This window comes from Aureobasidium melanogenum, assembly GCF_000721775.1.
Source record: "Aureobasidium melanogenum CBS 110374 unplaced genomic scaffold scaffold_11, whole genome shotgun sequence".
Classification (NCBI taxonomy): domain Eukaryota; kingdom Fungi; phylum Ascomycota; class Dothideomycetes; order Dothideales; family Saccotheciaceae; genus Aureobasidium; species Aureobasidium melanogenum.
The window spans coordinates 719712-742931 of NW_024470063.1; the positions used below are offsets into that span (position 1 = coordinate 719712).

General features: G+C 50.7%; 12 protein-coding genes across 12 annotated transcripts; 7 read left to right on the plus strand and 5 right to left on the minus strand.

Moving 5' to 3' along the window:
• Window positions 1-431: 431 nt before the first annotated feature.
• On the plus strand, window positions 432-1247 carry M437DRAFT_49415 (cell wall glucanase; the record flags this gene model as incomplete). The annotated part of the gene is made up of 1 exon (XM_041021831.1): window positions 432-1247. A coding segment is annotated over one exon (816 nt), but the record flags the coding sequence as incomplete, so codon positions are not given.
• Window positions 1248-1868: 621 nt separating this feature from the next.
• On the plus strand, window positions 1869-2706 carry M437DRAFT_49581 (protein-L-isoaspartate O-methyltransferas-like protein; the record flags this gene model as incomplete). Its single annotated transcript, XM_041021854.1, has 3 exons — window positions 1869-1970; window positions 2021-2466; window positions 2574-2706. The coding sequence occupies 3 exons, from the start codon at window positions 1869-1871 to the stop codon at window positions 2704-2706; spliced, it is 681 nt and encodes a 226-aa protein (XP_040879629.1).
• A 120-nt stretch (window positions 2707-2826) lies between these two features.
• M437DRAFT_84929 (uncharacterized protein) lies at window positions 2827-4767 on the minus strand (the record flags this gene model as incomplete). The annotated part of the gene is made up of 1 exon (XM_041028190.1): window positions 2827-4767. One exon carries the CDS (start codon window positions 4765-4767, stop codon window positions 2827-2829), a length of 1941 nt encoding a protein of 646 aa, XP_040879630.1.
• A 1422-nt stretch (window positions 4768-6189) lies between these two features.
• Window positions 6190-8256, plus strand: M437DRAFT_49754 (uncharacterized protein; the record flags this gene model as incomplete). Its single annotated transcript, XM_041021890.1, has 1 exon — window positions 6190-8256. The coding sequence occupies one exon, from the start codon at window positions 6190-6192 to the stop codon at window positions 8254-8256; it is 2067 nt and encodes a 688-aa protein (XP_040879631.1).
• A 341-nt stretch (window positions 8257-8597) lies between these two features.
• M437DRAFT_84931 (uncharacterized protein) lies at window positions 8598-9211 on the minus strand (the record flags this gene model as incomplete). The annotated part of the gene is made up of 2 exons (XM_041028191.1): window positions 8598-9056; window positions 9113-9211. The coding sequence occupies 2 exons, from the start codon at window positions 9209-9211 to the stop codon at window positions 8598-8600; spliced, it is 558 nt and encodes a 185-aa protein (XP_040879632.1).
• A 737-nt stretch (window positions 9212-9948) lies between these two features.
• M437DRAFT_66466 (uncharacterized protein) lies at window positions 9949-10749 on the plus strand (the record flags this gene model as incomplete). The annotated part of the gene is made up of 2 exons (XM_041024752.1): window positions 9949-10493; window positions 10527-10749. The coding sequence occupies 2 exons, from the start codon at window positions 9949-9951 to the stop codon at window positions 10747-10749; spliced, it is 768 nt and encodes a 255-aa protein (XP_040879633.1).
• Window positions 10750-10999: 250 nt separating this feature from the next.
• Window positions 11000-11885, minus strand: M437DRAFT_49458 (CDP-diacylglycerol--serine O-phosphatidyltransferase; the record flags this gene model as incomplete). The annotated part of the gene is made up of 4 exons (XM_041021840.1): window positions 11000-11368; window positions 11429-11622; window positions 11677-11775; window positions 11828-11885. The coding sequence occupies 4 exons, from the start codon at window positions 11883-11885 to the stop codon at window positions 11000-11002; spliced, it is 720 nt and encodes a 239-aa protein (XP_040879634.1).
• Window positions 11886-12920: 1035 nt separating this feature from the next.
• On the minus strand, window positions 12921-13664 carry M437DRAFT_49513 (Gar1-domain-containing protein; the record flags this gene model as incomplete). Its single annotated transcript, XM_041021846.1, has 3 exons — window positions 12921-13185; window positions 13239-13530; window positions 13604-13664. The coding sequence occupies 3 exons, from the start codon at window positions 13662-13664 to the stop codon at window positions 12921-12923; spliced, it is 618 nt and encodes a 205-aa protein (XP_040879635.1).
• Window positions 13665-14150: 486 nt separating this feature from the next.
• Window positions 14151-16543, plus strand: M437DRAFT_66469 (threonyl-tRNA synthetase-like protein; the record flags this gene model as incomplete). The annotated part of the gene is made up of 2 exons (XM_041024753.1): window positions 14151-15011; window positions 15065-16543. 2 exons carry the CDS (start codon window positions 14151-14153, stop codon window positions 16541-16543), a joined length of 2340 nt encoding a protein of 779 aa, XP_040879636.1.
• A 679-nt stretch (window positions 16544-17222) lies between these two features.
• M437DRAFT_66470 (uncharacterized protein) lies at window positions 17223-17779 on the plus strand (the record flags this gene model as incomplete). The annotated part of the gene is made up of 4 exons (XM_041024754.1): window positions 17223-17246; window positions 17299-17313; window positions 17365-17453; window positions 17509-17779. The coding sequence occupies 4 exons, from the start codon at window positions 17223-17225 to the stop codon at window positions 17777-17779; spliced, it is 399 nt and encodes a 132-aa protein (XP_040879637.1).
• An 887-nt stretch (window positions 17780-18666) lies between these two features.
• Window positions 18667-20952, minus strand: M437DRAFT_49090 (HCP-like protein; the record flags this gene model as incomplete). The annotated part of the gene is made up of 2 exons (XM_041021777.1): window positions 18667-20791; window positions 20846-20952. 2 exons carry the CDS (start codon window positions 20950-20952, stop codon window positions 18667-18669), a joined length of 2232 nt encoding a protein of 743 aa, XP_040879638.1.
• A 1242-nt stretch (window positions 20953-22194) lies between these two features.
• M437DRAFT_84937 (uncharacterized protein) lies at window positions 22195-22686 on the plus strand (the record flags this gene model as incomplete). Its single annotated transcript, XM_041028192.1, has 1 exon — window positions 22195-22686. One exon carries the CDS (start codon window positions 22195-22197, stop codon window positions 22684-22686), a length of 492 nt encoding a protein of 163 aa, XP_040879639.1.
• Window positions 22687-23220: the final 534 nt, after the last annotated feature.

Sequence of the window (23220 nt, forward strand, 5' to 3'; positions counted from 1 at the left end):
ACAACCCTAACAATATCCCAGGCCGTCACCAGCAGCTTCACGAGAAGCGTCAGGAGGTTGTCTACGAGACCGACTACACCTACGTGACCACCCAGCTTCCCGACGTTGTCGTCTTCGTTGACGAGAACGGCGCTCCTTACTCCACTTCTACTGAGGGCCAGGCCCCTGCAACCTCTGCTGCTGCCACCGTCGTTGCTTCCGTTGCCCCCGTCTACACCCAGGCCGCTGCTCAGCCCGCCTACTCTGAGGCTGCCTCTTCCTCCACTGAGGTCTACGTCGCCCCCAGCCCCACCACTTTCGCCTCTGTCTACAAGGCTTCCAGCTCCGAGGCTGCCTCCACCACCCAGGCCCCTACTCTCTCTTCGGCCGCTGCTTACAGCTCTGCTGCTTCCTCCTCCTCCAAGGCCCCCACTTCTTCTGCCGCGGCATCCGACGGTAGCGGTCCCCAGGGCTATGGTATCGTCTACTCTCCTTACACCGACAGCGGTGACTGCAAGTCTCAGGACGATGTCAACAGCGACTTCGCCAAGATCATGGCGTACGCTCAGAACAACGGCGACACCTACGACTTCGTCCGTATCTACGGTACCGACTGCAACCAGGTCTCGACTGTCCTCAACGTCTGTGAGAAGTACGACCTGAAGATCTTCGCTGGTGTTTACAACATCTGGGAGCCCTCGGCCTTCTCTCAGGAGCTCAACATCCTCACCACCGCCGCCAACGGTGACTGGTCCAGATTCAACACCATCGCCATTGGTAACGAGGTCGTTAACCAGGGCAAGGTCGCTGCCAAGGACGTCAAGGGTCTGGTCGACCAGGCCAGAGGTGTTCTCAACGGTGCCGGCTACACTGGCCCCATCGTTGCTGTCGACACTCTCGTCGCTATGGTTGCCAACGGCGAGTTCCTTTGCGATGCCTCTGACTACGTCGCTGTCAACTCTCACCCCTTCTTCGATGGTTCCGTCCTTCCCGAGAACACTGGCGAGTGGCTGCTCAAGGGTATGGAGGAGGTTTCCAGCGTCTGCAACGGCAAGAAGACCTGGATCACCGAGACTGGCTGGCCCACTCAGGGTAACACCAACGGCGTTGCTGTTCCCAGCGTCCAGAACCAGAAGTCCACCATCTCTTCCATGAAGTCTGTCGTCTCTTCCAACATCATCTGGTTCACCGCCTTCAACGATATGTGGAAGACTAACAGCGCTTCCACCTTCAACGCTGAGCAGTACTGGGGCATGTGCAACAACTAAGACTGTACAAAGTGCTTAGGAAAAATTTCGTACGAGTCATGGTTATCTTCTCTTTGGGCACGCATTTTTGTGGAGTTCCGATCTAAGTCTTCTCTTCTATCATCACGAAGAACTTATTCGTGTATTTGATTCTCTTTCTTCTTCGAGCAATCTCTCTCCAGATTCATGTCGATGATTTAGGCAGTGTGTTTGCGGGTCTACACTTCTTTGTACATAGCATTTGACGATGTCCTACCGGAGGAATTTTATGAGTTTATCTGTTCAAGATTCTTTCGCTCGTGTTGGTGTCAAGATGTTAATAAGCTTGTCAAGATTGAGGCCATCGTTCCTCCTTTCCTGAGAGAATGTCAGAACCGCGTGACGTCGGCATTACCACAACCCCGCAGAGCATCAACTTCAGCTGGGTAACTCCCTCCAGTAGGCAGGCGATTCGTCACACTCGCACCTGCCATTCCTCTATCTTAGATGATCTAGCTACCTACTTAAATCTCGAACGTCTTGACCATCGCGGCGACCATCAATCTGTCTCTCATACCCAAGTCTTCAAGGAGAGTTCTATCGGCAGTCAACTCTCTGCCCGTCAGACAAGCTGCTCCTACACAATCACATCGCCTGATCAGCATGGCCTGGCGAAGCCATGGCTCAACCAACGACGAGATGGTTGACGCTCTATTCCGGAACGGCATTATAAAATCCGACAAGGTTAAACAGGCCATGAAAAGCGTAAGCATCTAAGCCACAGGTAATGAAACCTCGACTGAGCATGACACAAGGTCGACCGTGGACACTACGCTCCAGCATCACCATATCAGGACAATCCGCAATCAATCGGTCATGGAGTGACTATATCTGCTCCCCATATGCATGCTCATGCCTGCGAAGCTGTGCTCGAATTCTTACGACCTGGAGCTCACGTGCTGGACGTCGGATCTGGGTCTGGATATTTGACCCATGTCCTTGCCGAGCTGGTGAAGCCTGGAGGCACTGTTGTTGGTATTGAACACATCCAGCCGCTCGTGGATATTGCACGGAAGAACACCGCAAAGAGTGCTGAAGGTCGTGAGCTGCTTGCTAACGGAAACATTACATATGTGAAGAGCGATGGCAGGAAGGGATGGACAGGAAAAGGTGGCGAAAAGGGTTACGATGTCATACATGTGGGCGCAGCAGCAGTTGACTTTCATCAAGAGCTCATCGACCAGCTCAAACGCCCAGGAAGGTGAGTGTTCTCAGTCACTCCGACAGGTGCTCCACGTGGCGGCCACTGCTATCAAGCGTGCAAAACGTCCATACAATGAGCGGTTATATGCTAACGAGATGAGATAGACTCTTCATGCCTGTTGGACAACGAGGCGACCAGTACATCTATGTTGTCGACAAGAAAGAAGATGGCTCCGTCGAGAGGAAGAAACTCTACGGAGTCCAATACGTGCCTCTGACAGACGCACCACCAGAATAACGCACTGAATATTCACACGACAACGAATCGCGACAAAGCAACACTCAAACTGACCTAGCATTGATCATCTCGGGCAGACTCACAAGTCATTGATCCATTCACTCTAATCACAACCTTTTTCTAACCGCACGCTTTGACCAACCTGATACGTTCATTCTCGTCTCCCATGAGCTGACCAGTCATCCCTTTAGCCCTGTCTCTAATTTCTTCCAGTGTCTCCATATCAAACTCAGTATCGTCCCACCCTTGTAGTACCCGGAAAGAATATGGCAGAACGGATGACTTCCACAAAACAGTTCTTCGATTTTGCAACAGAGTCATAAGTAACACAATATCGGCAGTCAAGACCGCTATAGCTGGTAGTGTGAGCCAAGCCCAGTCGACATGGATGAAAGCGACAGATTCCCACGCTGTACCTATAGCAGGCTTGCTTTGATATTGTCTCCATACATTGGTCAAGCTGGTAGCCATCCTATCAGAGAGCTCTGTGATGTTCGGGTTCATGATCAAGGCATCCCCCAAACCCGCTGAGGAATCATTGGAGCCGGATAAATAGCTGTAAGTTGACGACCTGAGGATAGTTCCAAGATGGCTGACCATTTCGGCATTCGCATTTCCATACACCTTGAATGTGTCGTTGTGTTTGTCGCTTGGGAAACCAGTACCATTGGCTCGGAAAGTGTAGTTCGTATAGGTCGCACTTGCAGACGCTCCGGGACCAGTCTGATACAACTCAATTGAGTCATAGCCTAGATTGTACTTTTTCAGCTTTCCAACATCGAAGTCCTGACCTTTGGCAGTTGAGTTTTCATATACCCACGCGCAGTACTGCAATGTACAAGTGGTGATCTGTGGACGTGCCCAGGTATCATTCGTCACGATCACGCTAAAATTCAAGACCACGGCAGGTTGACCTTTATAATAGAAGCCTTCCTCGTTCCAGGTGGTAACATCAATCGCAGTCTGGTATCTCCAATCGGACAGGATGTTTGGATCCGGAGTTCCAGTTCCAACGGCGGATGAGTTCTTGCCCCTGATTGTAGTGAGATTATAGCCTCCTGTGCGACCTGCGCGACCTGCTCCGTCGTAGTTGCATTCGAGCGTAGTTACGTTGTACGTCGTATCTACGGTTTCGTGTTGAGAATTGACAAATTGACTGGGCGTTGCGGTAATCTTGACCACGCAGCCACCTGGGACCGAGCTGATATCCCGGCAGCTTGAACACAGGCCAAGAGTGACATGACTGTCCCAAGAGCAAGAAGATGCACCGCAATCGAAAGGGGGATCGATGGTTTGTCCGTATATGCTTTCCATCAGGCCAAGTCTAGACTTCAGCAAACGATCCGAAAACTGCCGACCAAGTCCACCCCAAAATGGCATGGCCTCGAAGTTTTGGATTACTGGAAATGAAGCAGTTTCATTGGCGACTGCGACTGTCTTTTCAGGAAAACTCAACAATTGCTGGCCGAAGGTCTCCATGGCCAGTACCAGCACTGTGACCGCACAGCCTAATGTGACGGCGACATTCAGGTACCCACTTCTACTCAAAAGCAAGCGAAGACTACCATAAGCACCTCTACTCGCATCGTCAAAGCCTTCCAGATCCTTGAGTGTTCGAGGCCTCTGCTGAAAGTGCGTCCATTTGAGTTGGGAAACACAACTAGCTGTACTGATCATTAGAGCCGCTTTTGATGAAACGATCAACACGGAAATAACAGCGTTAGGCTGAATGGCCCAATGCCAGATAGACAGCCTTTTCCCATCGATCCAAGCCATGATGATAGCAACAGCAATAAGGCAAGCGAGAGAAAAGATCATGGCCCAGGTTTCTTGTTGCCAGGATAGGTACCAGGGATTATGGCGGTAGAGGTTCCAAGTTGCTGTAGGTGACATGAAAAATGATGGAGCCGATGGTTTCTCCTTTAAGCTCCGGACTTTAGTTGTAGGTTCTGGTTTCGCTTGTTCGGGTTGTTGCTGGCCCATGAAGTCTAGCGAGTGTGAGGATGCACTCGAGGTAGAGTCGCGTCTAGGGATAGACGTCCATCGTGATGGTGATGCCATTATCAATAACGACACAGTCAAACCAAAACAACCAGCAAAGACAGCAAGAAAGGTCAAGTACAAAGACTGACGGAGAGAAGAAAAGACAGCGGTTGGGCGGCTTTCCTACTTACATATATTGATACCAGAACTTATGTGCCTGACACTATCCAGGCAGTACGGCCGTACTTACGTGGAACCCAAGCGCGAACCATACTTTTCTTCCATTGGGCGACAAGCCCATAGAAAAGCAGTGCACCTACATGAGTCGGCGGTTGTGAAGGGAAGGATCTTCCTTGGCGGCCTTACTTCTAGAGCGCGCATGATATGAAACAGACGGGCACTTTACAGCTTTCTTTTCTTGTCCGCGGTGGCGCTTAGAAGTCTGCTATACAGTATGATTTCTGCGATCCTATATCACTGATGAGCGCGTAGAAGATGGTGAAGAGAATGGCTGCTTGTTTAAATATGCGACGGTGGCTATGTGAGCAGTGGTTAGATTAGATGGGTGAGTGCGGTTGAGGGGGATTTTCTCGGTGGTCGTGCTCTTCAGAAGGATCCATATGGGACCCTGTTGCCAACAATCCTTCGCGCGTTGATGGTCTTGCATAACTTAGCTATGCTCATCATATCAACTTATCATGATCATCATGATCACCACAGTCTTGGCAAGCTCATCTTCTACCGCTGTCGATATTTCAGCCACACCATCTGCAGACAGCCAACTGGGCTCGTAGAGCCAAACTTCAGTCCGGCCAGCAACAAGAGATGACTCAACAAAAGATGACCGAGCAAAGCTATGGTTATATCCTATGTGGTAAGCAGTTGAACAAATTGGCAGGTAATCCTCTATCGCTGCCAAGGCTTCTTATCCTCCAGCCTCAATGGCACATCGACCTTATCTTGTCGATCTTCGCGTGGACCTCTATAGTCAGATCCAACCATCCTAGCGGTCGTCTTTTGAGCTTCCGAACTCGGTATGCTTGTCAATACTGCGCCCTATGAGCTTCCATGGCTACAGATAGGCGGAGCGGCCAAACACGGCCGTCGCCTGTATGTACTCTGAACACCGTCACTTTGTCAATAGCCAAGCAATAGCGATACGATCACTCCGGCTGGAATGCTACCCAAGTGGTATAGTGTGTACTTGGCACTTGGACAGAGGCTGTCTTTTCGAGCACTCAGATGTCGCCGACTTAGTATTCGAGGGATAGGGCTCGTCTATCCATGCGTAGGATCCTCCTGCACGGCGTAACTGTACACCGCAACCATGATCCGCAGCCCCAACCCGAGCATGTAGGCTGTGTAGACTCCGCAGAGTATTGGTGTTGGGACTTTGCCTGGATTGCACATGTTCCGATCAATAGCTCGCTGCTGGATATATAATGGTGAGCTGTGACTCCCATCCTGACTGCCAGTCAACATCTTCGTTTTCCTTCTATAATGTCTATCCGCAAACTCTCGACAGGCGTCTTCGCCTTGTCGACGCTGATACAACATGCTGTTACTGCTCCTTCAAGCCCAATCATCTCTTTCAGATTTCCTGAGGTTGTAGAAGCAGGTGGTATGCACAACATTCACGTCGACTATCATTCCTCTCATGACGGCGAGTTCTCAATTGTGTACGGCGACTGCGGCATTAAGTCTACACAAGAAGCCCATCATATTCTCGGCAGCACTCATGTTGGAAACCACGACTTGGCAAAGCGTCATCTCAACTGGCACGAACAGAGACCAACTCGTTTTGTCTGGTTGGCTCCTGAGGATATGTCCAGTGATGGCTGTCTTCATGCTTTCTCTGGTGATGTCTTGCTGGGAAGATCTGCACCTGTCAGTGTTGGCCGCAGGAACAACAAGAGACATCTTGCTGCTTCGGAAATTATGGATGCGATGGGTCCTTGGTTTGATGGTGTCACATATCTCAAGGAAAAAGAGCCTGAATCAGTATTCGTCGCTCAAACCAAGAGCAAGTCTGTCGGTATTCTCGGTGGTGGTATGTCAGGCCTGATGACAGCGCATCTTCTCGACTCTGTCGGTTTCCATGACTGGCAGATTATCGAGGCTTCATCGCGTATTGGTGGCCGTGTGCATACATCCTACCTCAACGCTACCAAACCTGATCAATATCAGTATCAAGAGATGGGACCTATGCGCTTCCCCGTCAGTCTTACTATGGATAACGAGACTATCGAAATCAACGATCACAAGATGGTCTTCCAGCTTGCTGATGAACTGAACAAGCAGAATCAACACGATCCTACTTATGAAGTCAAGTTTATTCCTTGGATCCAGAGTGCTCCTAACGACCCCTCTAGCACAACCAAGAGAAAGCCTGACGGTACTGTTCCTGGCGTTGCGGAGGTCAAGGAGAATCCATCGCTTGCTGTCAACACCACTGCTTCTTACAGTAACGCAACTGCTGTAGCTGAAGCAACCGAAGAGTTCGAGGACTGGATCGGCATGGACCTCGACAAGACTCGTCTGTATGCAACAAATGTCTTCAAGGCACACAAACAAGCTGTTGCCGAAGGCTTCCTCGATTTCTCGGAGTCTGGTTATCTCCGTTACAAGATGGGACTGGATAGTAACATTACCGATCAGATTGACTCTGTGGCCGATAATGACCCTTCGTGGCCTTATGAGGACATCTACTTTGAAGCAACAGAATGGCGTACCATCGATCAAGGTCTGAGTCGTCTGCCCGCTGCCTTTGGTCCTCAAGTCTTGAATCGCACTCGTTTCCAGACTGCTGTGCAGGCTTTGACCTGGAACGAGACTTCAGAAAAGATGTCCGTTCACTTCCATCCTGGTAACCCCTTCGATATGGAAACTGAGACCATCGATTTTGACTACACTATTGTTGCAGTGCCATTCTCCAAAGTTAGACTCTGGCGTCTGCCCGACTATTCAAGCCTACTCAGTCGCGCAATCTCAAGACTCAACTACTCTCCCGCATGTAAAGTGGCTCTTCACTACAAAACACGCTTCTGGGAACACCTTCCTCGCCCCATCATCGGCGGCTGTGGGTCGGGCGGCGGCATAGCAGGTATAGGAAGCGTATGCTACCCCTCCTACCACCTCAACAGCAGCGGACCAGGCGTAATCCTCGCCTCCTACCTCTCAGGCTCCATGGCCCTCTCCACGTCCGCCATGACCGAAGAAGACCACGTCGCCTACGTCCAACGCGCCATGATCGAACTCCACGGCCCCATCGCCGCTGAACAATACACAGGCGCCTACGACCGCAAATGCTGGCTAAACGACGAATACCAAGCCGGCGCTTGGGCATCCCCCACCGCAGGACAACGAGATTTATACCTTCCTGCGTATTTCCAGACGGAGAAACATACGGTGTTTGTGGGTGAGCATACGAGTTACACGCATGCGTGGATCTTTAGCGCGTTGGAGAGTGCGGTTAGAGGGACTACGCAACTGCTGCTGGATATGGGGCTTGTGGATGAGGCGAAGCAGGTTACTGAGTTTTGGATGGCGAGGTGGATTAGTATGTAGAGAGCAGAAAGGTTCTCATGATGTTTATGTAGAGATGATGATTACGAGTCGCAGCTGAGGTGGCACAAATACACTTTTAGTACATGATGCTTGATTGGACGAACGTGCTCGGATCGTGCAGGAAGGAATACGAACATGACTTGAGGTACCAGAACATGCAATTGTGGCTTGTTTTCGGGCAATCATCTTTTTTGTATGGGAACAAATGGATAGAGATAAGACATAAAATTATCAAGTCTAGGTATCTCCTAAGACACTACTTTATGAACCCACAACGATAGGAAAATCATTATCGACAGACAGATACGAAACTCAACTATTCATACAACCAGAACCACTCCCTAAAGAGCAGCAAAACCCATGAGGGCAAGAAGACCAAGACCAGCGCTGACAGCCGAGGCAGCACCAGTGTAAGAAGCAGGCATAGAAGTGGTGGCAACAGGGACAGTGCCGTTAGTGGTGAGGTTGACGGTAGGGACCGAGCTGGCAGTAGCAATAGGAGCAACAGGAGTAGCCTTGGAGGAGGACGAAGCCATGGACATGCTAGAGGAAGAAGCCATCATGGATGCACTGGAAGCAGCAACAGAGGAAGTGATGTAAGAGCTAGCGGCAGAGGCGGCGCCAGCAAGGTTGGGGCAGATCTGAGCAGTGGCAGCGGCGGTCTTTTGCTGGTCCTCGGCCGAGCAAGACTTCTGGGTGCAAGTAGCGATGGAGGTGACGAAGCTCTCGCTGGTGCAGAGGCAGGAAACATCAGTGGCCTGGCAGCCAGTGGCGGGAATGGCGGTCAAGGCGCAGTTAACCTGGTGGATATGTTTAGCGATCTGAAGAGAGCCGAAAGAGAGGTGACAGAACTTACAGCGCAGCTAGGAAGGAGAGATGCAAGAGAAGCAGCATCCTGAGCAAGGGCAGGGGCCACCAGGGCGGCAGCAAAGGCGACAACAGCAGCGGTCTTCATTTTGATGGATTTGTGTATGATAGATATATGGAAACAAGCGATAGACTTGGTTGAGATTTTTTGATGTTTTTACGTGGAAGACGAGAGCGACAGTGGATTGTGATTGTAGGAAAAGAGAAGAAACAGAATGAAACAAACCAGAGCTGAGATGGGCGATATATGAGGTAGCTAGCTGATCCTACACCACTTACATACTTGGGAAGGATCGTAGCTACTACTGGTGAGTCTATTGACACCTCTGTCCTGTTTTGGCGAGTTGGCACAGGTACCCGACCTGTACCGTTTTTACAGTTTGCCTGGTTCCCCCTTCAGCTGGTAACTGAAGCAGCCACCGTGCGGAGCTGAATGACCCAGCTGCATGTGAGAAACTGTAGATGAAGGCATATAACGTCGACTGGGCGTCGCATCATCTCTTCCAACTATCGTTTCATCAAAGCATGCTAGGCGACTCGGTCGAGTATCACATCGCCGTTAAGCTGTGTTGTGTTCCCCACGATGGCAGGTCAATTACCTAGAAAGGAAATCGAGTTGCGAGCCAGGCTAACGTGTGGATAATCCTCGGCAGAATACCATTAGGGTGACGGCAGACCTATCTAGACTTCCAGACACCACCAATCGCGTATGCTTTGAGCAGAAGGTTGCCGGTTATTGTGCTGCGCCCACGAGTTGCGTTGTTGATTGCGATACGAACTGCGTGGTGGATTGCGTTTCACTACACGCGGTCTCTACCAAGATCCATGTCGTCTATTCTTGCAAAAGTTGGCTTGACAGCAAGCGCTAGCTTTGTTTTCTCACGATGCTGCAGTAGCATTGCTCCATTCGAACTGCTGGCTCGCTGCTTCCACTCATCTCAGTCATGGTACACACCGTACAATGATCGAGCTGCGAAAAATGCCAAAGCCCGCGAGAAGTACGCCAACGACCCAGAGTATCGCAAAAAGAAAATCCAGCAAGCCACTGAGCGGAACCGCCAGAGATATATAAATGACCCAGCTTACCGCGAATATCTCCGTCAGGCCACCACGAGATTGAGAGCTAGAAATCGACCCGAGCACGTGCAGAAGTTTCTCAACGATGCAGAGTATCGCAACTCCCTGAGAAGAGAGCGCTTAAGAAGTAGCGCATCTACACAGAAAACACATGTCAATTTCAAAGAGAACGTCAACAATTGTCATCAGAGAGACTTGCTTTTCCACTGGGTTTTGAATGCAAAATGGCGACGTCGACTCGTTTGGGAAACACACGAGCCATTGGTATCCGAGGAGCGCGAAGGCACGCCAGGGTAATGCTCTTCTTGTAATGGTGCCTTCACAAGACGGCTTTGGTGGCGACGGAAGAAGGTTGGTGAGAAGTCTGCTGGCAATACAGACGAGCAATCTAGCGAGCAGATGCTCAACTGCCATTCCTGTTTCTGTGACATGGACTGGGAGAAAGCCTTGCCACTAGGCTACAGAGGGCATGTCTTTGGTAGTGGGAAACGCCTCAAGCAGCCGGACTGGGACAATTATCCTCCTCCATCACCTTCCTCCTCGCCGTAGTCACGGGTCAGTTCATTTAAGCGCCTTAACAGCATTTGACCTGTTGAACTGGAAGCATATTGTCATGTCAGGTTCTCATCATTTGTCTACCTACTACGTAGACATAGTTTTGTGTTTGCATAACATTGAGCGGAATATCCTATGGCCTTTTTTTTGTGTTAGACCAAAACTCCATCAAACTTCTCCAATGTCCGCGGATGCATCATATCGCATATTTCTTTTGTTCTCATATTTTCTTCCGAATACCCAATCAAGGCTTAGGGACGTGGAAAGTCTTGCTGATCATGAGGCATCCATGGGCGACGAAGATCAGAGCGGCGGGGTGGAACTCGAGTATCGAGCCTTCAGCAATGACGCCGAAGGGAATTTGATCGTGGATCCAACCCTGGCTGACCCAGTAGGAAATGACGCCGACAATGCCTAGGGAGGTAGGAGTGGGAAGACCCTCAAAGTACTTGGCCTTGCCGTTGGCGTCCTTGGGTACACTGTCGGTGGTGATGTTGAAACGAGCAAGACGCAGGAGACCGCAGAGGGCAAAGGAGGTGAGGAGGAAGTGGTCGAGAGGGGTTCGCATGCCAATTGCGACAGATGCGACAGCAGGAGAAACACAGAAGGAGATCTGTATCATTATTGTGGTCAGCAAATGTATCCAAGCTCTTTCCAAGGGGTAACAACATACCAAGTCAGCCAGCGAATCAAGCTCCTGGCCCATGAGCGAGCTCTTCTTTCTCCAGCGAGCAACCTTGCCATCCATAAAGTCGAAGAATAGACCGAAGGGCATGAAAGCTAGAGCAGCCCAGAGATTACCGAGATCGTTTGGGTTACCCATGCAGTAACGAAGGGAGGACAGGACCGAGTTGATACCACAGAAGCCTGCCATTGGTGTCAGTACGAGGAACGGTGTCAACACTAGAATGTGAAGCATACCGTTCAGGAGAGTGATCAGGTCAGCAAGGTGCATTGCACGGATCATGGAGAAGTGGCCAGGATCAGTCTCCTCCAACAGGCGCTTTTGCTTGTCCATGGCTGTCTCTCGGTCAGCTTTTATTTGTATATCGTCATTTCTAGCAAGACGTACGGGGACTGGCGGTGACTTCTTTTGCAGCGTCGGTCGACGCGTTGACTCTGCGAGACATGGCAGATTGAGTGATTGAAATACTTGAGAGTATGTTAATCTCAAGACCAGTGGTTATTAGGAGTACAGCAGGTAGTAAGAGGTCGAAGTTTCGAGGATACACAAGGGAAAGCAGGTTTAACTCAGACGCCGCGTTTGCTTGTGGCCTGCGTCATTTTGGACAAGCCACAACAAGGGACCACAAGCACCGCCACAGCTACTGCTCACAGCCACACTTAGACATGTGACAAGCTCTTATCATTCAAAACGTAGGAGCATTGTAAGCTATAGAATGCACGATCGTTATAAAATGACAAATTATGCATTGTTGACATGGCATATCATAGTATACAGCATTCGTCTTTGGAATAGTCTCGCAGGTCTATGAGTAATCGAAGAGAGCACTGCTCCATATGACCGCTCTGTCTATAGTCTTCTTCCAGTCCTACAAACCTTACCTTGACACATTTACTGAGCACACTGACCTGCCTCAACTGTGCCGACTAGTGTGATAACTGGAGTACGTAAGTTGCATTCGAGAGCCGGGCCAATGTCGAGACAAATCTCGCCGAAGCATATCCTTGCGCGACTGCAGTATTCTCAGGCTACGGGAATACTATACGGAACAATTTGCATCACTACAGCATGATCAACAGGTCCGCACCCAGAGCTTAGAACATCTAATTCCTCGGGGTTCTGGCTTGCTCAATTTCTTGCAGATTCATTGTGGATTTGCTAGTTTGAAGAAAGACATGATGATTTTATAGGTCCAGCACGTACGGGAGTCCACATGTTATCTTTCTAGAGCAACTCAAGGAGATCACCAGCATACTTGGTACTTTTACAAGGAATGAAGTTGAAATAGTTTTTTTGCTCCTCTTCTCTGTATTCAAAATAGTCCTGTACAGCGTAAAACATGAGATGAACTGCCTCTTTTCGAAACAATGCCTCCTGGTGAACCATTTCCCAAGCCGTCCAAGGCCTCTTAACTCCGTGACGCCGCTGCCTGTTTACGCCCACATGCTTTGCACTTTTTATCGTGTCAAGTTGGCTACACTCAGTAACCGCGACCACGACCACCACCGCGGCTTCCTCCACGACCTCCGAAACCTCCTGAGCCGCCGCGAGACTGGAAACCGCCTCTTGAGCCACCACGGGCACCACCACGGCCACCGAAGCTTGAACCACCACGTCCGCCGAATCCGCCTCTTGATCCACCACGAGCGCCACCACGGCCGGCGAATCCACCACGGGCACCGCCACGGCCAGCGGGCTTCTTGACCTTAGGAGCACCGGGAGCGGGCTTGGGCTTGGGCAAGAATCTAGAGAATGTGTTAGGGTTGAGTTATAGCAAGTCTGGCGCAAGGAAGTGTACCTCTCGAGGGGAAGGAGCTTGTCGCCGCCAATGTAGAACTTGTCGCCGTTCTTGAAAGAAGTTGCGACGATACCCTCCTGGGGCTTGATGGTGAAGTAGACCTGGTTGATGGGGCCGAGAATCTCGTCGACCTTGCCGACAGCAGTCTTGTTCTCAAGGTAGATAGGAGCGTTGAAGTAGGGGATCTTGGTGTTGGTAGAAGTGCAGACCATCTCGCCCTCGGAAGCGTGCATGAAAGTGCCCATCTCGTAGACCTGGTCGGGAGGACCTTGGGGAGCGAAACCGCCGCGACCTGCGCAAACCAGAATTGTCAGTCATGACTGCTCCCTGTATCTTCCAGCATGATGAAATCTCTCAATGCGCACCTCCACGAGATCCACCAAAACCACCGCGTCCACCTCTGCCACCACCGCCGCGGAAAGACATTTTTTCTAGTTGGAGTTTGTCGGGTTTACGAAAAGCGATACGGGAAGACCGGTGCGAAATCGACCGGAAAATCAGACGAATTGAAAAAAGCTGTCGGCGATAAGACAGCAATCAAGGAAATATAGGTTGGCGTTCGTTGGACGACGAGTGACACGGCGCGAGAATTGTGCTTCAGTCGATGAAGCTTGAAATTTTTGCCAAGCCCTGAATTTTGGGAGGAACGGAAGCTGCCGCCGGCGCGCAGGTCGCTCCTGCCTGCGGTCACGCTAAACAGCGACCGAAGTTGAGCGGTATCAGAGGTAGCTGTGACTCTTGCTGTATATGCTGTCTAGCTGCTGTCGTTACAAGAGGCTGCCGTTTTCCTCTGCTCCGACTCGCTATCTCATCGCATCCCACAAGCGCATTCAATCTCCGACTTTTTTCAATCATCAAATCACCTCCGCCCGCACTTTTACAGCTTTTTACCCCGCCGCTTGTAATCGCACAATGGACGCCGTCAAGGGAGCTGTCGATGGCGTGAAGGATGCCGTCGAGGGTGTCAAGAACATGGCCGTCAGCGAGGCCCAGCAGCAACAGTCCCAGCAGAAGAAGCAGCAAAAGAAGGACAAGAAGAAGGGTGCACAGGAAGAGGGCGATGCCCGTCCCCTCGAGATGACCCCTCCTCCCTCATACATCGACGACCGCAACAAGATCTTCGACAGAGTCAAGGCCGAATATGACCAATGGGTTGCCCAACAGCCTCGCGACGACATCAACATCACCATGCCCGATGGTAACGTCCGTGTCGGCAAGGCTTGGGAGACCTCCCCCTCTGAGATCACCCGCGGCATCAGCAAGTCGCTCTTCGAGCGTACCGTCATTGCAAAGGTTGATGGCGAGCTGTGGGACATGGACCGTCCTCTGGAGAAGAGCTGCAAGCTGGAATTGCTCGACTTCGAACACCCTGAGGGAAAGAAGGTCTTCTGGCACTCAAGTGCTCACGTTTTGGGTGAGGCTTGCGAGAGAAGATTTGGCTGCAGCTTGTGCATTGGTCCTCCTGTCGAGGATGGTTTCTACTACGAGATGGCTCTTCCCAACCAGGAGCCCGTCCTGGAGTCTGACTGGAAGCCCCTGGAGAAGGTCGCCGAGAAGGCAATCAAGGAGAAGCAGACTTTCGAGCGTCTCACTCTGAAGAAGGAGGACCTGCTTGAGATGTTCAAGTACAACAAGTACAAGCAGCACATCATCCAGGACAAGATCCCCGATGGCACCAGCACCACCGTCTACCGTTGCGGCCCTCTGATCGATTTGTGCAGAGGTCCTCACATTCCTCACACTGGCAGAATCAAGGCCTTCCAGATCATGAAGGTATTTGGAGACACACCGACATAGATGAACCACAACGCTGACATTGTAAACAGAACTCTGCTTCTTACTTCCTCGGTGATGCCAAGAACGACTCTCTTCAGCGTATCTACGGTGTCTCTTTCCCCGATAAGGCTATGATGGTTGAGCACAAGAAGTACCTCGAGGAGGCCGCCAAGCGTGACCACCGCAAGATCGGCAAGGAGCAAGAGCTCTTCTTCTTCCACGACATGTCTCCCGGTTCATGCTTCTTCCTTCCCCACGGTATGATCATCTACAACGCTCTCCAGAGCTTCCTCCGCAACGAGTACTGGAGCCGTGGTTACCAAGAAGTCATGTCTCCCAACATGTACAACTCTGCTCTCTGGAAGCAGTCTGGTCACTGGCAACACTACAAGGATGACATGTTCACTTTCGAGGTTGAGAAGGACCAGTGGGCTTTGAAGCCCATGAACTGCCCTGGTCACTGTCTGCTCTTCTCCCACCGTGAGCGCAGTTACAGAGAACTCCCCATGAGAATTGCCGACTTTGGTGTTCTCCACCGTAACGAGGCTTCTGGTGCTCTTACTGGTCTTACCAGAGTCCGTCGTTTCCAGCAGGACGACACCCACATCTTCTGTACTGAGGACCAGGTAGAGTCTGAGATTCTTGGTCTCTTCGACTTCCTCCGTACCGTCTACGGCAAGTTCGGTTTCACCTTCAAAATGAAGCTTTCTACCCGCCCTGAGGGTCACCTTGGTGATGTTGCCACCTGGGACAAGGCTGAGGCTCAGCTTACCAAGGCTCTTGACGAGTTCGTCGCTGGTGGCGGTTCCCAGTGGGAGCTCAACCCTGGTGATGGTGCCTTTTACGGTCCCAAGATCGATATCACCATCTCAGACGCCCTCAAGCGTGAGTTCCAGTGCGCTACCATCCAACTCGACTTCCAGCTTCCTCAACAATTCAACCTTGAGTACCGCAGTGCCGAGGCTGGTGAGGCCAAGGCCAAGGGTGAGGAGGTCAAGGCTCCTGTCCTTGAGCAGAAGCCTGCTGAGGCTGCTCCTGCTGCCGAGGGCGAGAAGGGCGAGAAGAGTGCTGCCAGCTACCGTCGCGAGTTGACTCCTGGCTGCCAGCGCCCTGTCATGATTCACCGTGCTATCTACGGTTCGTTCGAGCGTTTCATTGCCATTCTCACCGAGCACTTTGCCGGCAAGTGGCCATTCTGGCTCTCTCCCCGCCAGATTCTCATCGTCCCCGTCATGCCCGCCGTCAACGACTACGTCGAGGAGCTGCAGGCTTTGTTCCGCGGCAAGGGTATGCACGCTGACATTGATATCACCGGTAACACCATGCAAAAGAAGATCCGTACTGGTCAACTGGCTCAATACAACTTCATCTTCGTTGTCGGTGCCCAAGAGAAGGAGTCTCGCACTGTCAACATCAGAAACAGAGATGACCCCGAGACCCAGAAGTTGGGTGAGCTCATTCCTCTCGATGTCGCTGTCCAGAAGATGGAGGCTTTGAGAGATGAGAGAAAGCTCAAGACTGAGCTGTAAAGGGGTATTTGACGAGGATTTCATGGCGTTGACACGGACACAAAAAGGATACCATCGCTGAGACGATTGTTTGGAGCGTGCTGTATCTATGATTGGTAGGTAGATTTACTATCAAAACACATCTCTTGATCTTACTAGTCTCTGTGTTTGCCTGTTGTAATCGATCTTGAGCTGACTGCAAGCTCATGGCTCAGAATGGATGATTGACTGTCTGTGACTAATAAACAGCTGACACAACGCACAAAGCTATGAACGCATTTCCCTAGGGACGTCACCAGCGTCAAAATGGTCGTCGAGAGACTCAGGGGGAAAATCAGTCAGGAACGTACTGACAAAAGATTGAGGTGTCAAAAGCACCGTGTGATGAAGTTGGCTGGAACAGTAAGCGCTGTGTCAAAGTGAGGGACACCTTCCCTGTCCTCACTCGCACTGAACAAAGCCACGACGCACCGTCCTCACCGCCGTCACGTTTGTGTGTCAACACTTTACAAACGGAAGGTCCAACACGGCGTCTTCCGCGCTCTCTTCTTCCTCTCTTGTTTATAAACTTCCCAGGCCAACTTTCAACCCTCACCACAACATCCACATCCTCTCATCTAACACTCAAGTAATCCAGACTCAAAGTCATATCAACAACCTTCACTACTCATCCACCATCAACAACCAAACAACCGCCAACATGAGCACTGACTTCGGACGCAAGGTTTGTCTCTTCACCAATCGATCCATCATGCACATAGCTAACATTCATCCAGGATCTGTCTGACAAGGTCGGACCATCCCATCTTCACTGCCCACACACAACACTGACAAATTTACAGATCGAGGAGAAGGTCACCCCTCAGTCTGCCAAGGGTCCTATCGATGTCACCAAGGAGCATGCCACTGGTCACGCCGACCACATCGCCAGGTTTGTCTCTCATTTCCATCCGTCATCACCATCACACATTGCTGACGTACATCAGAGACCTCAAGACCGACGAGCACAAGTCCACCGGCCAGTCTATGCACGACAAGGTCTCTCGCATGACCAGCTCCGACACTCCCAGCTCCACCACCAGCTCCACTATCACTGGTGACCACTCCGCCACCACTACTGGTGAGCACAAGTCTGTCATGGACAAGGTCAAGGACGCTATTCCCGGCCTTCACTCCGACAAGCGCTCCGATGCTGCTGAGGTCATGGACCCCAACACTTCCACCACCACTACCGACGTTGTCAACAAGAACCTCTAAGTTCGTGATACCGACATGGCAGGGCTGAAGTGGTTGGTCCTTTGATGGAAAAAGTCCTACGAAGCAATGATTCTTTGATGGCATGATGATATGATATCGGCGGATACCCCTTTTGCTGCTTTATGCAATGCACCTGAGATGGAAATGACATACCTTTGAACCTCACAACTGTTCTCTTGCTTCTGTGACTTGCCTTTCGTGTCTTCGTCATCTGCGTTGTGTCTCTGCACCTTCTTGTCTTGACCACATAAATCGTGACTTCTCTCCTCGTGTTGCTTTGCAGTTTCACGTTGTACCTGGTCCGATGGCTCCAAAGTCTGATCTGCAAATTGCCTCTGTTTGACCAGATGGTCATTCTTTTCCCTTCAAACAATAAACAGAGTAAGTCGCTACCGCTTGAAAACAGCCACTGATCTTTCATATGTCGATGTAAGTCTGTAATGTGGAAAGTTTCTGACATTTCCACCATGCCACGAACTCGAGCCAAATAATACACACGATCTTGGCCATCACAAAATTTGAAAGCACGTAGGTAGACCTACGACTGGATTTCCCCTCGTAAGTATTCAAATACTTGTCTTTCCTTACGATATGAAGAGCGTTGTAATGTTCAGTCTATATAGTACGCAAAAGTGATGAGACGATGCAAATCCATCGAATAGTACGAGAGAGGGTGGGAAAGCAGTGAAAAGTATCGATATGAAGTTTGAGAACCCTTGGGCGATCTTGATATTCATGTGTAGTACAGCGTAACCTCTTGAACTCGTTGGCGATCTAGAAGAACAAAAAAAGAAAAATCTGGTGTATAATTGGTGGTATGATATTATAAAGAAGAGAGAAAAACCGTTTCCAACGCTATGCAAAACAGACAACAAAAGACAACCAAATCACATCATGATACACTCCTGCTCTTGCTTATGCTTAGGCACTCCCATTTCTTCAAACGTCTTCGGTCCAGTCTTGACAGGCTTAAGAGGTGTAGCAGGTTTTGGCGTCGACGAAGCAGAAGTAGGTGGAGGTGTTGCAACGCTACTGCTGCTATCTGCAGAAGGTCCTGGACTCGGTCTTGATGGGGTAGCAGAATCGACTCTCGGCGGCCGTGCCAGATTGGGGTTGCTGCTAGATGTTTGTGGACGTGCCAGATTAGGGTTGCTGTTGGATGTTTGTGGGCGTGCAGAGTGTCTGCCTGATACAGGGTTTTGTGGTGCGGAGTAGACTACGCTAGGAGGCGGGCGTGTGTCTGGCGGTGCAGTGAAGCCAATGTCGAGCCGTGAGTTGACGGGTGGTACTGAGGAAGTGGGATTGATACGAGGAGAGCTTCCTGGCGGAGGACGAGGACCGGAAACAGGCCCAGAAGCTACACGTTGACCTGATGGCCTTACACCAGCGGGCATGGGACGCATGCCTTGGGGTGCAGATGCAGCAGAATCAGGACGTGGCAGAGCAGAGTGAGCACGTTGACGGTTGCCCACGGGTGTGGTAGTCGCTGGGCGAGTGTCCAAGAATCCACCTGTAGGCCCGAGCTTAGGAGTCGGTCTTGGTGTAACGTCGTCTAGAGGGTAAGGTGCAGTCGAGGTAGATCTTGGGGGAGGCACAGTAGGGGGTCGGTCGTCCAGAGGATAAGGTGCCGGAGTGCTAGAGGGAGGAGGACCAAGAGATGACAGACGCCTGGGGTGAGGAGAAACAGAGCCTTCAGAGATGGACTCAATACGTGGGACTTGGGCTTGGAATCTCGCAGGACGTTGTCCACGCATTGAACCATGTTGCGACTTGATGCGGGTCAGAGCAACATTTTCATGATCCTTCTTGGACAAGATGTGTCGGTGAGCGATACTATCGATACGACCTTGAGCATCCTTGTTCCCATTCGCAGCAGCCTTCTTGTACCATTGCAAGGCAAGATCGATGTTCTTGGGCGCATGAATACCAAGCTCGTTGAAATAGCCCATGGCGAACTCGGCAGTGGACAGACCAGCATGGGCAGCTCTGTTGGCGTAGATATATGACAATTCTTCGTGCTTGGGGAAGACACCTTCGTGACCAACAAGGAACCACTTGCTAATAGCCATGTCGGCTTCAGGCTCACCTTGCTTTGCAGCAAGGCGGTTGTAGTGCAAAGAAAGTGCGGGATCAAATTCACAGCCTAGGGAGGCCAGTTCATAGGCAGAAGCCATCTTCAGCTGGGCTTTTGAGAACCTGCAGAAAGCCGAGTTCTCAATGTAGCGTCTGGCTTCTTGTTCGTCGAAGGGTAGAACTCCTTCAGGAAGCTTGATCTGTGGTAGTTGGCGAGCAAGCAACATGCCATAAACATAGGCTCCTTGGGGCGCATTCTCGTCTATTGAGTCGGCAGATCGCCTAATCAGGTCGAGACCAGTAGCAAAGTCCTTGGGCTGTCCGTATTGTCCTCGTAATGTGATCATACCCAGGCGATAGAGAGAGGCACTGTCTTGAGCGGCAACACCACGTCTGTAATTGTCCAAAGCTCTTTCTTCATCGTTTGCATTCTCGTACAACATGCCGAGGCGATAACAGGCGCGGGCGTAACCTCGATCAGCGGCTCTGGCATAACAACGAAAGGCTTCGCGCTTGTCGTGCGGACAGCCAAAGCGACCGAACTCGTTCCACATGCCGCGCATGAACTCTGCCTTGGGATGATGCTGATCGGCGAGAAAGGTGACGATGTTGATGGCGTCAACCATGATCTGGTTTTCGATTGGGGGTTGCTGAGGGCGCGGGGGTTGTGTCTGTTGTAGTCGCTCCTCGTTTTCCAGACAGATTGTGACATATTGCAAGGCATCCTGAGCCCATGCCAGCTGCATATCCGGGTCATTCGAATTCAAGACGGTGACTCTTGCAGCTTCCAGGACAGACTCGAACTCGGCATCGGTCTGTGGGATATGGCGACCGCGGTAAGGGATCTGAGGGAAGGCAGCAGCCTCGTGTTGTGCTGTGACGGATAGTTGCATGTTTGCGATTCCTTCTTGAATCTGGTCACTCATCTCAGGCATGTGTCTGTATCTTGGTGTTAGAAGAGGGCATGGCAGTCGATGCAGGCGGGCGTCATACCGTTGAGGGGCAGGTGCGACGACAGAAACTGGACTGTTAGGCATGTAGTAGTCATCATGGCCGCCTGGCACGAAGGTCGCGCTTGTGTGCTGCGAAGGGTACGCCATCTGTGGATCAAAATAGTCGTCGTATCGCTGGTTCGAGTACTGATGCGGATGCGAGTGGCTGTATTCGTAGTCGTAGTCGTGGTAGCGATCCGGATGTTGATCTGTATAGGAATCACAAGTCTCAGCCTCGGTCAAGTTGTCTCTGCTGTCGCGCTACTAGCAGTAAGGAGCGTGAAATGGTCTGCATCATGAGGAGAAACAGGCAGAAAATCGTCAGGGTAGCTGAGGTTGTTCCGTACCATACAAAGTCCCCCACGCGGCTGCCGTTTGTTGTCGACTTGCCAAAAGCATCTTGATTCCTCTTTCCCCACCAACTGTTCTCAAACGGCCAATTTCCTGCTCTCTTTGTTGAACAATCCTACAGCTGCTTTTGCTGCACCACAATCACTGCGAACCTGCTCGACTTCTGCTTGTCGAGTCTCTGTCTCTTTATCACTACTTGCACTGTCTTGAAGCCGTACTTCCGCCCGACGCGTGTCTCAATTTCATCTCTGCCATTTTGCCAAACCTTCCACACGCATACTATTCAGGGGCAACTGAGATCCTTGGCGCCATTGCATTCTGGCTGCCTTCTGTGCATCGCCACAAGGCTCAGCCTTGTCTCTACTTTTCTTTGTCTAACTCGATGCACAAAGACACAACACAGGCCTGACTTCGGGTCTGTCCAAGCCGCCTGAGTCCCGCTGTGCTTTCTCAAACACTAGTGCCAACTCCATGACAGCACCAACAAATGCTCACCGAGCAATGTCATTTTATAAACTGACATTGTGATAGACGTTGATTGTGTTCTTGGCTAGACCAATCTTCTTGGCCCTAATCGCGTATTGAAATACGGTGAGTTCTCCACTAATCATCGGGAATAAGACCTCATGTCCTTGACATTGATTTGTCTCCGAAACGTATCCTTGATTCATTCTTATCTCATAGACGCCTGTCCTTGCTTGATACATCAAAATCCCCTATCATCGAACACAGTTGTATATCGTACTGCAAATAGGTCTCACAGCTCAATTTGATTACACACTTATGGTATACAGTATGATGGCCAAATCACGTCGAGACGATTCGAGTGATTCAGGTAGGTCTTGCAAATGTTGTTGTACAAGTCTCAGCATGTTTTTGCTACCTCGCCTTCTGTTGTTTTCCTACTCTAATGCCGTCCCCTACTTATGACAAGTTCCTCGTGCCTTAAAATGCACCTTTGTACTCTCAAATCTTACATATCTCAAGCAGAAGCACACCATGGCCACTTTCTTCTACAGCATCACAAAAGCCTTCACAGCTCTCGCCATCTCGGAAGGTTCTGCTCAGAGTACCAACATCGGACCCTCCATCAATCCCAACTTTCCAGACTACTCAACAAGCACCTATGATTTGCAAGGTCGGGATCTCTGCTTCCACCCTGAACCCACTGGTCCAATGCGGCCAAACTTCATTCCAGACGGTCCGAGCACTGAGATGATTGGACGCTTCTACCCTTTCGGTACTTCGGCTCCTGTATACGCACTGGACGAGGTCAGGAAGCTCGAGAATACTGGGTATTTGAGAAGCCAAGTCACTGTGGGTAGATGGAGGGCCATGTGCGATGTTTGCTTCGAGGATGTTGCCGAAGGCTTCTGGGAAAAGACTTGTCAGATCGACATGAGAGCGAAGCAGACAACCTCTGCCGTCCGCTTTTTAGGTCGCTGCAACAAGTGCGGTCGATCATTCTCTGAAGTCGTACCTGGTATTTGATTCTATCATCAAATAGTAAGTTCTCGGACATTCTGACGCCTTTCACTATCCTCGGTGTTGATTGTTTTTCCAGGTTCATCGCGTAGCGGGAGCATCGATGACTTGCCCTAAACTGGTGGCTTCTGTCAACTTCATGAAGTCTCCATCATAATTTACAACACCACGCAAATTTCCAGACATTCACTCCCATCGACCATGCCGAACATTTGTTTTGCATCTTCACATGGGCGACTGCTTTGTTGCGAGCATTTGTCGTTGAAGAATGACATTGTCATCCTTCGCTTTTCCTTTGTTCTTTGTCCTTTTCTGCTCATCAGCTCATTGAGTCCGCCCCTTTTCTTTCACTACTCTTCATGCAAGCATTGTTTCCCTTGTTTACTTCCGCTTGGAATATCGATACTTAATCAACCGCCAATCCATTGTTATTTGCCCTTCTCTCCCGCTTGTCACTCCCAGATCATCAAGTCTGGGACCGAGGAAAAACATAAATTCAATTATCTAGCACGACAGAACGCCCATTTCCTTCTCAGAAAT